Raw genomic sequence first — 14,626 nt, 5'->3', positions numbered from 1 at the left:
AAAGGCAGTGTGGTCTCCAAAATTACCTACGCGATAAATGGAGCAAATTGTCGAATAGCTAGCAAAATCAACTCTAAACTAACTAATCAACTCAAAAACTAAATAAACAAATGAACTAAGCAAAACCAACTCAAAAACTAATTCGACTGCTCGACTCTTCATTTTTTTTTTTTTTTTTTTTTAGATTAGTTTCCATGATAACTTGGTTATAAGACAGAAAACTTGCCATACCTTATTTCATATTTGGCAAATCCTTGGGGGTATATGGTCTACAATGGGTATGTGGCTTTAACTGGACATGAGCATGAAGAGCTTATGAAATAACGAAATAACTCGCATCTCCGAGTTACTAAAACATACCCTTCCGAGAATTGAGTTTCTGGGTCGGTCCTCTTTGGCAACTAGATTTCTCGACTGAATTTCATCTGCTACACAAGAAGGTTTCGACTTTCGCCTTAGAAGTTCTTGAAAAAGTAGCTTTTCCTCATCATTACTGCTTGTACTTCCGCCTAGAGAAAAAAAAACTACAGAAAATAATTAAAATTGACAATTAACGTTTGCATAATAATTTTATTATACTATATTTTTTTTATGCTTTATTATATTTCTACCTTATTATTATTCATTTTTTATTAAATAATTAATATATCATTTTTATTACTATTTACATTTTTGTTTTATTATAATTTATTATAGTTATAATTTTTATAATAACATTTTACGAGTTTTATTCTAAAGTACCAAGGACAGAGAAAATGGAACCTAACTCTTCAAATTGGTTAAGTGGAAACTTACACAGCCATACATCTCTTAAAAAAATACGAAAAATCCGGAATCCAGTTTTTAAGAAAGAATAACTTTATGTGCTGCAATGCAGCTTTTGGTAGTAACGGGTATCAAATCTAAAAAAACTAGCAAAATTATAAGTAAAAAATTAGCAAAAAATGAAACACGGTAACAAACAGCTACCGAAAAACGTTGTCAAGTTTAACTACTTAGGTTAGCTAGTTTATTTTCTTGGTTTAACGTTGGATGTTTAACGTGTTTTAACGTATTTTCTTGTTTTAACGTGGAAACAATGACTAAGATTGATGAAGTACTAACAATTTTATAATTATGAAAAAAAAAAAAAAAAAAAATCAGGCTAGAATAAGATGGGTCCTGGAGGCGTCTTTGTCCTTTGTAACTTAACAATGTGTATACATTCCAAGTTATTATATTTTGTACAAGGGCACATACAGAGGTGATAGAGGGGAGGGGGCGTTTGTGCTGGTAATATAAACGGTAATTCCAAATTATTATATAATGAACAAGGGCATATACAGGGGTGATAGAGGGGAGGGGGCGTTTGTGCTGGTAATATAAACGGTAATTCAAAATTATTATATTTTGAACAAGTGCATATACAGTGGTGATAGAGGGGCGGGGGCGTTTGTGCTGGTAATATAAAAGGTAATTCAAAATTATTATATTTTTTAAAAGGGCACAAACAGGGGGTGAAAGAAGGGAAGGGGTGTTTGTGCTGGTAATATAAACGGTAATTCAAAACTATTATATTTTGTACAAGGGCACATACAGGGGGTGAAAGAGGGGAAGGAGTGTTTGTGCTGGTAATATAAACGGTAATTCAAAATCATTATATTTTGTACAAGGGCACATACAGGGGGTGAAAGAAGGGAAGGGGTGTTTGTGCTGGTAATATAAACGGTAATTCCAAATTATTATATAATGAACAAGGGCATATACAGGGGTGATAGAGGGGAGGGGGCGTTTGTGCTGGTAATATAAACGGTAATTCCAAATTATTATATTTTGAACAAGGGCACATACCGTGGTGATAGAGGGGAGGGGGCGTTTGTGCTGGTAATATAAACGGTAATTCAAAATTATTATATTTTGTACAAGGGCACATACAGGGGGTGAAAGAAGGGAAGGGGTGTTTGTGCTGGTAATATAAACGGTAATTCAAAACTATTATATTTTGTACAAGGGCACATACAGGGGGTGAAAGAGGGGAAGGAGTGTTTGTGCTGGTAATATAAACGGTAATTCAAACTTATTATATTTTGTACAAGGGCACATAGAGGGGGTGAAAGAGGGAGGGGGTGTTTGTGGTGGTAACATAAACGGTAATTCCAAATTATTATATTTTGTACAAGGGCACATACAGGGGGTGAAAGAGGGAGGTGGTGTTTGTGCTGGTAATGTAAACGTTAATCCCAAGTTACATACAGGAGGTGATAGAGGGGATGGGGTGTTTGTGCTTGCAATATAACCGACAAGCACTGAGTGCTTACCGTTTTGGACGAAAATAAATAAAATTTAAACATATTTCTGAAATTAAAAACGATCTTTTGAAATTAAGGGTAATATAAGAATCGCAGAAATTGAATAAGTCTGCCTCTTTGCCAACCTCTTAGAGGGGCTGACCTTGCAAAGTGCCAACAATTATGAAAAAAGAATCCCATTGTTTAAATTGGTTAAGTGTGAACGTATAAAACAATTTGTATCACAAAAAAGTAGATAAAAGTGAAAATTCATTTTTTAATGAAAAGAGATCTTCAAATGCAGTTTTGTGGCGGAGAGATAATATGCGAATTAAAGATACTTCTGAAAATAAAAAGTTTCTTTAGAAATCAATAATTATCTTTGAAACTGAGTAATTATATAATCCGCTTATTTGTTAACGACGTTTTAAAGATCCTATTAAAGGATCCTTTCAAAAATTAACGAGAACCTGTAGAAATTAAAAACCACCTGTTTATCTAGGCATTTGTATAATTTTCCTTTTTTAGATATAATCCAGTTAATTGCAACATAGAACGTAAACAACGTTGATTAACAACGTAAGCAGTTTGTGGTAGGGAGAAAAGATACGAATTAAAGACACTTCTGAAATTAAAAAGGTTATTCTAAATCAATAATAATTTCTGAAACTGAGTAATTATATACTCCACCCCTTTGTTTAAGAAGTTGTGAAGATAGTATTAAAGGATCTTTTCAAAGATTAACGAGAATCTGTAGAAATTAAAAACCATCTGTTTATCTCGGCATTTATATAATTTCCCCTTTTCCAGATGTAATTCCATTAGCTGCAACATGGGACGTAACAACGTTGAAAGAAAATAACGTTTACTCGTTTTGAGTTGAACTTACCAAACAAGATGTTTTGAGTTGAACTTGGGAGTTATCAACATTTTTTATGAACTTGTACTGTTGGCCCAACAATGTAACCCTAACAAGAATGGATTCTTTCAATCAGAGTTTTGGTACCACCACTTCTGTGCAAAATTAATATTTTTTTATTTTTAATTAAAAAAAAATTCTTTTCATTTAGAATTAAAAAAAATTCTTTTCATTTTCAATTAAAAAAAATTCTTTTAATTTTTTTTTTCGTGGTCAGCAGCAGAAAATAGTGCGATTGGGGACCTACAGTCGTAGTACAGAGTATATATAAGTAGTATATAGTATAGTATAGTATATAGTAGTATATAGTATAATATATAGTATACTATATACGTAGTATATAGTCGTAGTAACTATTTTCCCTTATAAATAGTTTTGGAAAGCTCGTGTATGGGAGGGGAGTGTCCAACCTTCGAGCAGCTTTGCTTGAACTTTGGCTATTTTAAATAAATTTGTATCCCCTAAAAGTTTGGGTTAAAATATAAAAATTGGAGAAACGGAAAATTTATTATTTTTAAAATTAGAAAAAAAAAAAAAAAAAAAAAAAATAGTATTCAGTTTTTAAAAATTATACGACCTGTGTAAAAGTTTAGATTTTTTTTTTTTTTTAAAAATTTAACTTATTTATTTCCGTATATTAAAAAATAATAAATTATTTTTACCGTGAATTGAAAGAATTAAATAAAAGACAATACGGAAAGAAAAACAAAATCTAGCTGGACCGATGAAACGTTGGTAGAAACAGAAGAATTTTAGGCATAATAGTGGGTCTGCAAATGGGGTCTGTTATATTCCACCCCTGTTTCTTTTCCTTTCAGATAAATGACCTATTTTCGTTTCTTTAATTACATGTGTGACCCTTTTGGAAGAATACAAGTAAGGTATTTTCTACAAACTGTGTAGTATTTTCCGTAACCCAGGCAGGGTAGGAATAGAGCTACAAGGCACCGTCATTATTATATTGACAGGGAGGGTTATTACCTCCAAGGAGAGAGTAGAAATTTTCTAGCCGTAACCCAAGGTGGGTACATTTGGCTTTAGAAAGTGGCCATTTGACCACTCGATCGCGTTACCATACCCTGGGACAGGGTATACTGTAAATAGGGTAGTACCAAACCCGATATTTGCAGAACCGTTGGGGTAAGAGCGGGAATCTCACTAACATTAGGGCCGACAAGGGGTTCTCCCATTCGAGTAAGTGGCATAGCAATCTTTTTGCGTCATTCGAGTAAGTGGCATAACAATCTTTTTGCGTCATTAGAGTAAGTGGCATAGCAATCTTTTGCGTCATTTTTTGCCTTTAAAATTAGTGACCCTGCACATACACCCCAATAAGTGGTGCCAGCGGTCGCTAGCACTACGAACATTGGCGGCAGCGGCATAAGCACACATGCTAGAAAGCTTAGCAAAAGTCGCCAAAGGAAGCAAAAAAGAAGAGTTGTTACCCAGCTGTGACTGGAACTCTGCATAAGGCGAGAAATTCGGCGAAAGAAACCGTTAATCACAGAAAATTGAGGCATAGGGATAGGTCTTAAAAGGGTCTCCTTTACCTACACAGATGACCTTCACGTGAATAATGTTGTTAGAAAAAATTCAAAGTCTAAAGTAGCTCCGCAAAATGAGTGAACAAGAAAATTTGAATTTTGAACCATGGCTGCTTTAGAGCCATGTAGATGTAAAACAAGCCAGTGTACATGCTTGTTTACAAAGAATAATTAAAAATGCATGAATATATTTTTTTTTGGGTCGAGTGTCATTTGTATTGCTGGGGTCGACTACCCTCGCACACGTTAGGTCCCCTAGTGGATAAATATCAGCGTTATTTGCGCTTATTCATTTTATAGGTTATTTGTAATGATGGCAAATATCAGACTTAACTTATTGCTTTTTTTATAAACAGATACCATTCAACACAATTAGGAAAGGGCGTCAAAAGTCTGCCCATTGTTCTTAAAAACTGCTTATTTGAAAATGTAAATTTTCTTTTTATGTTGTTCTATTTATTTAAGAGCGAGAGAGGATGAGCATATGTATGTTTTATTTTTGTAGCTAGACATAAGACATATCTTAGTACTTCAGTTTAATTAAATCTACGTTCAATGTTTTGTTACAACAATCATCCTTGATTGCTATACTTCGCGCACCTTAGACTAAATTAGTCTATGTTACTAAGGAGTTGATTAAGTTTTAGATGTCTTATTTTTGTTACTGTTATTTCTATGCCCTTTCAAAGGATAATAGAAAGGTTGGAACAGAAAATAACCAAAGGTAGGAAGATCGTGGTCTATTGAGAACAACAAATGGCGTTGGACCACGTCTTGTGTGAAGCCCGGGTAGGAACTCAAGGCCCATAACTGTTTTTTGTAATTTTTTTTAAACAACCGTAGGAAGGGATATTCCTTAGTCCTTAAAGTATAAGAAATTAGTATTTTTATGCCAATCAGGGCCAGTCAAAACAATACTTAAAGTTTTAATAAAAACTTCTGTGAGCTAGTTAAGTTTTCGTTTTTTGAATCAGAATGCTTTGAAAGAGAAACAGAGAGTTTACTTTCTTATAGCTCCGAGGCGAAAGAAAAAAAAAAAGAAGAGAAAAGTGTTTTAATTTCATTAGTTTATACCTATGACGCATACAATAACAGAGAGATCACTGTTCTATAGTTCGGTGACAAAAATGTTCTTTAATTTCATTGGTTTATCTATGACATATCTTGTGCTCTAATTTCTGTGACATATTTTCGTAAGTCAGTCACGTTATATCTTACCTATGCTGACTCAGGTCTCCTCGAATTTTCTATGAAAAATCGACCCAGGTCCAAACATAAATTGATGTCATCAAAAACAAAAAAAAAATTTTTTACTTATCGTTTAATTTCTACCAATAAGAAGACTGCAAGGTGATGACGGTGATATCTTTACTAATGGTCTTATACATGGATTAAGTCGAGGCGAAATCTCCTCTCTACAACGAGCATAAGAATTTTCTAAGATGTAGAATCCCTGCTTAAATTTCCTTCCACGTTAATATTGAAAAAAAAAAATTTTTAATCAAAAATAAATCAGATACGCCTAACTTGACTTAAAAATTCGATAATCTGACACTATTCTTAGCTAGAGCTTGATCTTACTCGTGTTTTGCTCTATTTTTAGGTTTTTAGTGTTTAATATTCCATTTTACTTGCCGTTTTGTTAATTTTTATTGCTTAAAATATCAGTCAATTTCTTATTTAACTATTCTAATAATCAATTAGTACTCAATTTTTACTTTAATTATTTATTAAAATATAATTTCTAAATAAGTTATTAATTAAAATTTAATTATCTCAATAAACTATTTAGAACCTGATAATTTATTTAAGTTAGACTAAGGTTTATGTTTAACTTGAAAAGACTGTGCTTCATTTAGTGAAAAACATTTATTTTTGTAAAAAAAATTTTCCTGTTTCCCCCTTTTTTAGTTTATGCGAAAGTTATTTGAGCAACATGTATATTAAATTATCCAATTCTGATATAGTGAATACTAAAGAAATTTCCTCTTGAAACCTATATTTCTTCACCACCATTATACCCGTACAATTCTCAGCCAGTTTTCAGTATATTTTGATAGAGCGAAGTTCTTTTTATTAGCTGAAGTAAACACGACTAATTCGGAGCGTCTTGTATTTTGAAAAAAAGTTTAGTTTTTAAACTATGAAATTCAGTAGGCTATACCCTTATATCTGGCAGCTTTATAAAATCAAAAAACAAAAAAACTACCAGTACAGAAGCGTCTAATTATATGAAATATTTTATCTTAGTGCAGATTATAATTATTTTAGGCCTACACATTGCTCATTCATGTGTTTCTTACTCGAGTAATATATGTACTAATAGACAACTATTGGTAACTATAACCAAACAACCTATCGGCACGTTTATATGTATAATTTCACTGCGGATGTGAAATTATATCTCAATAATAATACGTATAATTTTAAACCCATGTGATCAGGGAAGATATATGGATTGAAACCCTGTGTATGTCCAATGGCGACTAAGTAAAACCCACAAGGAATTCCCTAATAAGGTGAAGTTGATTCACGCTTATAGGATTCTAATAAGACTTTAATATAATATTTATTTATTTAGTGCTGAAGGATATGCTCAAACAATAGCCTTCTAAAAAGATATTGATGTCAGTTCTTCATGATGCTTATATTCCTTGCCAAGCATTAACTGGAATCTAAGGAGGCAAGCTTGGAAATCCTGCACCTAATGACCTTATTTGAAAAGTGAATATGAGGCACCAATGTGGACTTGCAATTACGGAAAAATCCCGAGACTAGGAACCTCTGCATTTCAGCCGTTAAACCCGACAACCCCATAGAAACGTCTAAGCCAAGAAATAGGGAAGACATCAGAAAACGAGTGGGTATAGAGGTCTCCACTAGTCCTTGTTATGTCTTGTTCCCTCATTGTAGTATCGTTTGCGTAAAACCGTGTGGTTATGACGCTGCAACATGAGTTTCTTAAACAGCACGGACTTGAGTGAACAATGCAGGCATGAAAAATATTGTAAAAGTAGACCTCAAACTTAATAATGTAGGGTAAATTATGTTTATTCAATATCGAGATTTTCGTTATCAAAACAAATTTGAAGAAATTTCTGTTTTAGATTTTCATTGTGAGTACTAATATTAGTGTATTTATTTAATTCTGTCTCATAGCTAAGAAATTATAACACAATTAATGCGTGAATTATTGTATGTGTATTTACTTCAAAGAACATGTGATTCTGCCGCGTTGTTTTTATTACAGGAAAGTAAATGGACACTTTGGTCATTGAGCATTACAATGAGCTACCCAGTACAGATACGAGCCATTAATATATATTTTCCTCAAATCTCAACCAACAAAGAGTACTCACCATAACTCCAGGCAAGTATCATCCCAACTTCGTCAACGAAAACAACAGTTACCTTCGTCCGTCGTTTCTTCGACAATGAACCACATTATGTATCAGGTAACACTATATTCGAACCTCAGTATAAATTGCTTTAACGAGCTATATAATCGCATAAACGCTGAGAAACCCAGCGGCCAGTAAAAGATATAAATACGTAGATATCGCTGTTGATACTCACTATGGAACACATAATATTTTGACAGTATAGTGATGATATTTTAAGCTAAAATATATTAAACAATATTTATAGTTTAAATACACTTAAATAAATTCGAATATATTCGAATACTAAATTGAATAAAATTTTTATTTTAATTCATATTTACAAATAACTCATCACCCTATAAACGATCTTCGTATTTAAATTATAATAAAAGAAATTCCATTATATTTTAAGACACATAAAAGAAAATTTGAATTTTTACTAGGATAACCCCATCGATCAGAACACTATAGACAATAGTTGAAGTTAAAAGATATTAAAAGACATTTGAAGATATTTGAAGACAAATTAAAGACAATTTGAACTTTAACTCTGAGAACACCATCGAGCAGTACAAGATAAACAATATTTAACGATATTTGAAGTTAAATGATAGTTGAAGATGTTTGAATTTGAATTTAAAGACAATATATTAAGAGAGTCACTATAGTATGACGACAACCCATTTCTAAAGGCACAAATGAACAGTTTTACGCGATAATACATTCTCTACGTGCCTCAAAAATCCTAAAAATTATATGCTGAGAAGAAAAAAAAACACCAACACCTGTAGTGGGAAGAATCATTTCCCAGTTGACTATCAGAACGATATTTAACGGTCATTTCCCAGTTGACTATTAGGGAAAACTTACCGTGTAAAGACAACTAGACTCAAACTGTTCCATGAAGAAACCATAACGTAAGTGCTTCGAAATTTTTGCCAGGACAAAAGGAGTGAAGGACAGTAATTTACAACAGAAGGGTGTAGTACACTAAGGACACGAAAGGTGATGAATAGATGTGAAGCTAAATGTGTTACTTCCCAACAGCTTTGACAATGCAAAAATCTCAATAGTGAAAGTGTTTTAATGTCATCAGTGAATATGTTAAACAAAATATTGTTTGTTATAAATCATTTATGTGTGTACCACAAGTATAATTAGGTTTAATATTATTATGTTATTCATTTAACGTTGTGTAGATAGTATGTAATACGTCATATAGACAGCAAAAAAAAAAAAAATAATGTAAACGTAGAATAGTCCCAACCTTATTAGAAAAGTAAGAGTAATCAGTGTTAGATAAAGAAAAAAAATCTTTAATACAGTAGCTGACCTAGAACCAAAAACAATCTTAGTCCGGTAGACGAATTTTAGATATAGGTGTAGAATAAAATAATAAAAATAATTGAAAAATTTTAAAACTCCTAATGGGCAGTAACTAATGATGGTGCGTCATTATTTCAGGGGAAGGGTGATAATTACCATAAGTAAGATGTGATGTAATTGAAATACCAAAATAAAGTTTCTTTCTAAAGATAATTCCGATTCCTTATAATTAAGCTAAATCTAGTCGCAAAAATGAAAAGTCCTTAATCAGCAAAAAGAGAAATTGCATTTCTAGCTTCAATCAGACATCGGCGCTAGTCGTTCAAATTTCGCTAAGATAATTGTAGCAAAAAAAATGCAATGCATAAAATTTCCAAGGAAGTTTAAAAGGCAAAAAACTGTGTGAACTCCTGAATCATCTGAAAAATCTTTAAGAGATTATTGGACGAGGATTTGCGTCCTGGGGGCACTTGAGCCAATGGCAGGCAGTCCCTAGAGTGCAGGACAAAAGAACTGCGTTTGGGAGTGGGGTAAATGTGTTTTTTTAATTTTAATATGAAGTCAGACTTAAAACGATTAGTACCGCAAATAATTTCGGTCACCATTATTGTCATTGAAGTGACCCGTTGCTGTACAACTAAGTATGTAAGTTCAATAAATCTATTGTCTTTTTATATGTGTTTGTTTCTCTTATATGTCTGAGTCTAGTCCGATAATAGGTAATTAGTTCGCCAGTCTCCAAGGTAAATGCTCCCAAAGGAATCTGATCACCAGGTAGCTCAAGAAAGAAGAAGCCACAATGGTATATATACATATTCAATTTCCCCTCATTAATTGAGAGAGGTGCTAGCCTAGCTGACACAATCTCCAGCGCTATAAGTGGCGCTATAGGAGAAATCTCTATCGCCACGAGCAAACCTTTTCTATTACCACAAATATTTCTTCAATGGTACATAGTCATGTACAAAGGTGGGAGGGGAACATTTTGAAGGTGTTCAATTAAAATAACAACAAGAAAAAAAAGCTTATACAAAAACATAATAAATTATGAAAAAATCGCAAAAGTCTTGAGACTTCGGAATGGAGAAAGAGAGGGGAAGGCGGGGAGGGGGAGGGGGGTCATACAGAGCTAGAAATTTATTGCCAAGGTAGTGGCGGCAAAAATTTGTGTACTGGGCAGTGGGGGTAAAATTTGAAAATGAAAGATGGCTCATATCAAAACGTTATAAATTATGAATAAGAATCGAAAAATCTTTAGGCTTTGGGTGGGAGGGAGAGGGAGGAGCTATGTAATTGGCATAAAGACCTAGAAATAAGCAGGAGAATTAAACGAGAGTAAGATTTACAAGCTAAATTGTGGGTTCGACAGCATTTATCTATATTCATTTCAGGTCTTTTGGTTTTTTTTTTCATTGCTACCTCGCTATTTTTACAATTTTTGATAGAATTAAAAAATAAATTATTATTATTACTTGCATTAAAAATCATCTATTTCCAATCAAATTTCAACACTGCTTTTTAATGTCATGTAAAAAAAATTGCTTTGTTTTGACATCGTTTAAGTATATTTTTAGTTATTTTATTACATTATTTTTTTTACATTTTTGTAAATTTAACTTTTTAATTTGGTTAATCTTTAATTATTATTTTATTTTGTTTTAATCAGCATTACTTCTTTTTATTATATTTCCATTAGATTTTATTTATTTTTAATAAAAACTTGTATTTTTGCTTAATAGAGCAAACAATATTCACATGCGACAAACTTTTAGTTGAGAATGCAAACACATGGGAATTGTTAGAATGGTCACATCCCCCGAGAGAAATAAGGGCCACATATAAGGGCCGAGGACTTGCTTACTTGCAGGAAAACTATCAGCTCTCCCTGACAGTTACATTTTGACGGACTTGTTGTGGCCATGTGGATTTACCTTTGTTCATGGGGTGATCCTCTGTAACCACGACGAGTCCCGTCTTCTTCAATGCGGAGAAGGCCACCTAAGAGCACAGAATCGGTCTTGGCCGTGGTTAGTAGGACTTCAAAGTAGCGGCCAAGGCATTTCTTCAACGATGCTAGTGGTAAACAAACTATCAATTTTTTTGGAAAAGGTATTCTTCAGGTCATCAACAGACGTGGCAAACCAAATGGGCCGGTGTTTCTTTATAATATCCGCTACATTATTGAAAGCATCGCTGTCTGACCTCTTCCTTACTACAAAGTTTGATATCTAAGATTCTCTGTAAGCATCGGTGGCCGAAAACTATGCACCGGTGGCTTTACAACAGTACTGATTTGACTAATACTTCATAAATTTGGATTTTGGTGTGGAGATGGATTTGGTCTCTATGCCACAGGGTTTCGCTCATCAAGAATTTGCATCAACAAAATTGTCGCTACCAATACTATTCTAGACTGGATTTCGTATTCACAGCGGCCATTTACATCGACAGATGAGCCCAGATACTTGAAGCTTACTGATCTTTCGATGTCTCATAAATCAAGAAACGTTCCTGGGGCTCCAGATGTATTCAAGCTGTTTGACATGTATTTAGTTTGGGCGGCGTTTATCATGAGACCGAGAAAGGCAACATGGCTGCCGACTTCCATGATGAGCATAATATGTGTATTACCGACTTAGTTAGCTACATCGTCTGACAAATCGAGGTTGCATAACCTAGAAAAACATAAATTATCTGACGCATCGCCATTGCAGGGTCTATTACCGAATTGATAACAAAGAGTATCGATGAGAGTAGGCATCCTTGCTTGATCCCGCAACTAATCAAGAAAGTCACGACTAACTTAGACCAGTAAAGCGTCTAAGCCTGTGACTAAGTTGGTAAGTTAATCCGGTAAGTTTTCCTATCCTCTTTGATGACATTGCAGACTCAGCTTCTCATCAAAAGCTGTGACAGTCAATAAATAGCACCATTTTTCGTTGATGAGGAAATGGATGCTCCAACATGATTCGGTCTTTCTCTGGTTTTGTTATGTGTCGGTTTTGTTCTGGAATTTCTTATTTGTCAGAAACCTCTGATAAGTACGATCTGGAACACTTTACATTAATATTAATAAGCAAGATTCCTGGCAGTTCAATATCATAAGCCCATCACTTTTCTTGAATACTGGGATTTTGAATCTTCCGGAAACAATTCTGATTCCCATACTTTGCAGGTGAGTCCGCTGTCCTGCTGATGATTTCAAGAAATTCAGCTAATAAGCCCATTTTGCCCAGTACAATATACAAATAAAGTCGATTTTTTACACCTGATTGGAGAAAATACAAATTCAGTTGTTACTTTTAACATGTTAGTAATAAGCAAATTCTTTCATTTCCAGTATCAAGAAAAGTGACCAATAAGAATTTCTCAATTTCCTCTTCCGTGAATTGAAGGCTCTCCTCCTGTGCCAGGAAAAACGTGCTTTTAAGTCCCTTCAATTATTTCTGTCCGTGATTTCAACTAGATAACATTAATAAGGAAATGTACAAATAGTTAAATAGAGATGTCTACTTCCTACTTAGCTCCAAATTTTCAGTTTCCAAAACTGAATATGTACCGTACCAGTAGTGAAGCGTAAAACTTTTGTGATTTTAGTTGTGCTGTAAATCAGCACAGATCTAGCCATATTGCTCCAAACTTTCTGAAATACACACAGGGACAAAAATTCGCTTTGATTGGATGCCGTTCGATGGTGTAATGTTGGCTAATATACTGGGTACAAGAGCGAGGTTTAAGAGCGTTTCGAAACGCTGCTGCCATCTGTTCAAAACCTCACCCACGTTAGCAATTAGACGACTAGTTTGATTTATAACAGTCTCTATTGTGGGTTAAGTTATCTTCGCGTTCTTCCTCTGAGTAGTATATACACCTTCCTTGTGTACGAGCAACCAATACTGATTGCAAATTGGCATTGATGGTCTCCATCCCTGGTCGCAAAGCTTATTAATTAAATAAGCTTATTAATTAAGCTTATTAATTAACAAAGCTTATTAATAATGTAACTAATGTTTGAGTTACATTAATTGTCTTTTCTAAATTCAATTTTACTCAAAACCTCACTTGCAAACTATGGAAACTGTTAATTTTTAAACAATTCGAAAAAGGGCTTATCCTAGATTTCCCTCTCAATAACTCGGACTACCTCTCTTGGCTTTTTCTACAATTAGCCTTGTCTTGATGCCTACTGCAAAATAATTGATTTTCAATTCAAATTTGAATTCTTGATTTCAATTGAATCTTAAACCTCGATTTAAACAAATAGATTATTTAATATTTAATATGTAAATTCTTGATTTCAATTGAATTGAAAATCAATTATTTTGCAGTAGGCATTCAGACAAAGCTAATTGTAGAAAAAGCCAAGATAGATAGTCCCAGTGATTGAGAGGAAAATTTGGGATAATCCCTTGTTAGGATTGTATAAAAATGATTTGTTGATAGATATTCTTGATATTGTTGATAGAATTCTTGATTTCAATTGAATCTTAAACTTCAATTGAAACAAATACATTATTTAATATTTAAAATGTAAATTCTTGACTTCAATTGAATTGAAAATCAATTATTTTGCAGTAGGCATTCAGACAAAGCTAATTGTAGAAAAAGCCAAGACAGATAGTCCCAGTGATTGAGAGGAAAATTTGGGATAAGCCCTTTTTAGGATTGTATAAAATGATTTGTTGATAGAAAAGTCTATCTATCATATATACATATAATAATAATAATAACATGTAATATAATAATACATATAATAATAATAATATACTGCAATAGAAAGGCTTTTACCTCTGTAAAAATTTACTTCCACTAAAAACTTGTCAATATTATTCTTGAAAGATTTGGTAGTCAGCCACAACCACTTCTTAGGGGAGGTTGTTCCATTCCTTGACTACTCGGTTTGAGAAGGCTCATCTTTCAACTTCTTTATTGAAAGTTTTCTATTTTAGTATAAAGTTGTATCCTCGCAGATTGTTGAAGAAGAGTATTTCCTCTCGGCCAGTGTTATTGCAGTACTTGTGACATAGCTTGAGAGTTTCAATAAGATCACCTCGGAGGAGTTTATAGGGGATGGGAGGAAGTGACAGCTTTTCCAATTGTTCACAGTAGGAGAGGCCTCTTAGTTTTGTTACAGATTTTATTGCTCTTCACTGAATCTTCTCAACTGCATCAATGTCTTTTTGAAGG

General features: G+C 33.4%; 1 protein-coding gene across 1 annotated transcript in view; it reads right to left on the bottom strand.

Annotated features, from left to right (window-relative positions):
• The window catches only part of LOC148941864 (eukaryotic elongation factor 2 kinase-like), a 121,213-nt gene that overhangs the window by 38,859 nt on the left and 67,728 nt on the right, over positions 1-14,626 (bottom strand). Inside the window, exons 10-12 of the mRNA XM_089103160.1 lie at positions 11,336-11,437; positions 8,090-8,156; positions 361-524 (exon numbers count right to left, since the gene is read on the bottom strand). Of these exons, the coding sequence (XP_088959286.1) occupies positions 361-524; positions 8,090-8,156; positions 11,336-11,437 (333 nt within the window). The remainder of the gene's footprint in view (positions 1-360; positions 525-8,089; positions 8,157-11,335; positions 11,438-14,626) is intronic.

Source organism: Artemia sp. Qi Xiang Cuo, chromosome 17, assembly GCF_049724085.1.
Source record: "Artemia sp. Qi Xiang Cuo chromosome 17, ASM4972408v1, whole genome shotgun sequence".
Taxonomy (NCBI): domain Eukaryota; kingdom Metazoa; phylum Arthropoda; class Branchiopoda; order Anostraca; family Artemiidae; genus Artemia; species Artemia sp. Qi Xiang Cuo.
Note: the sequence above shows the minus strand (reverse complement) of the source record. Positions and strands in the feature narration are given on the sequence as shown.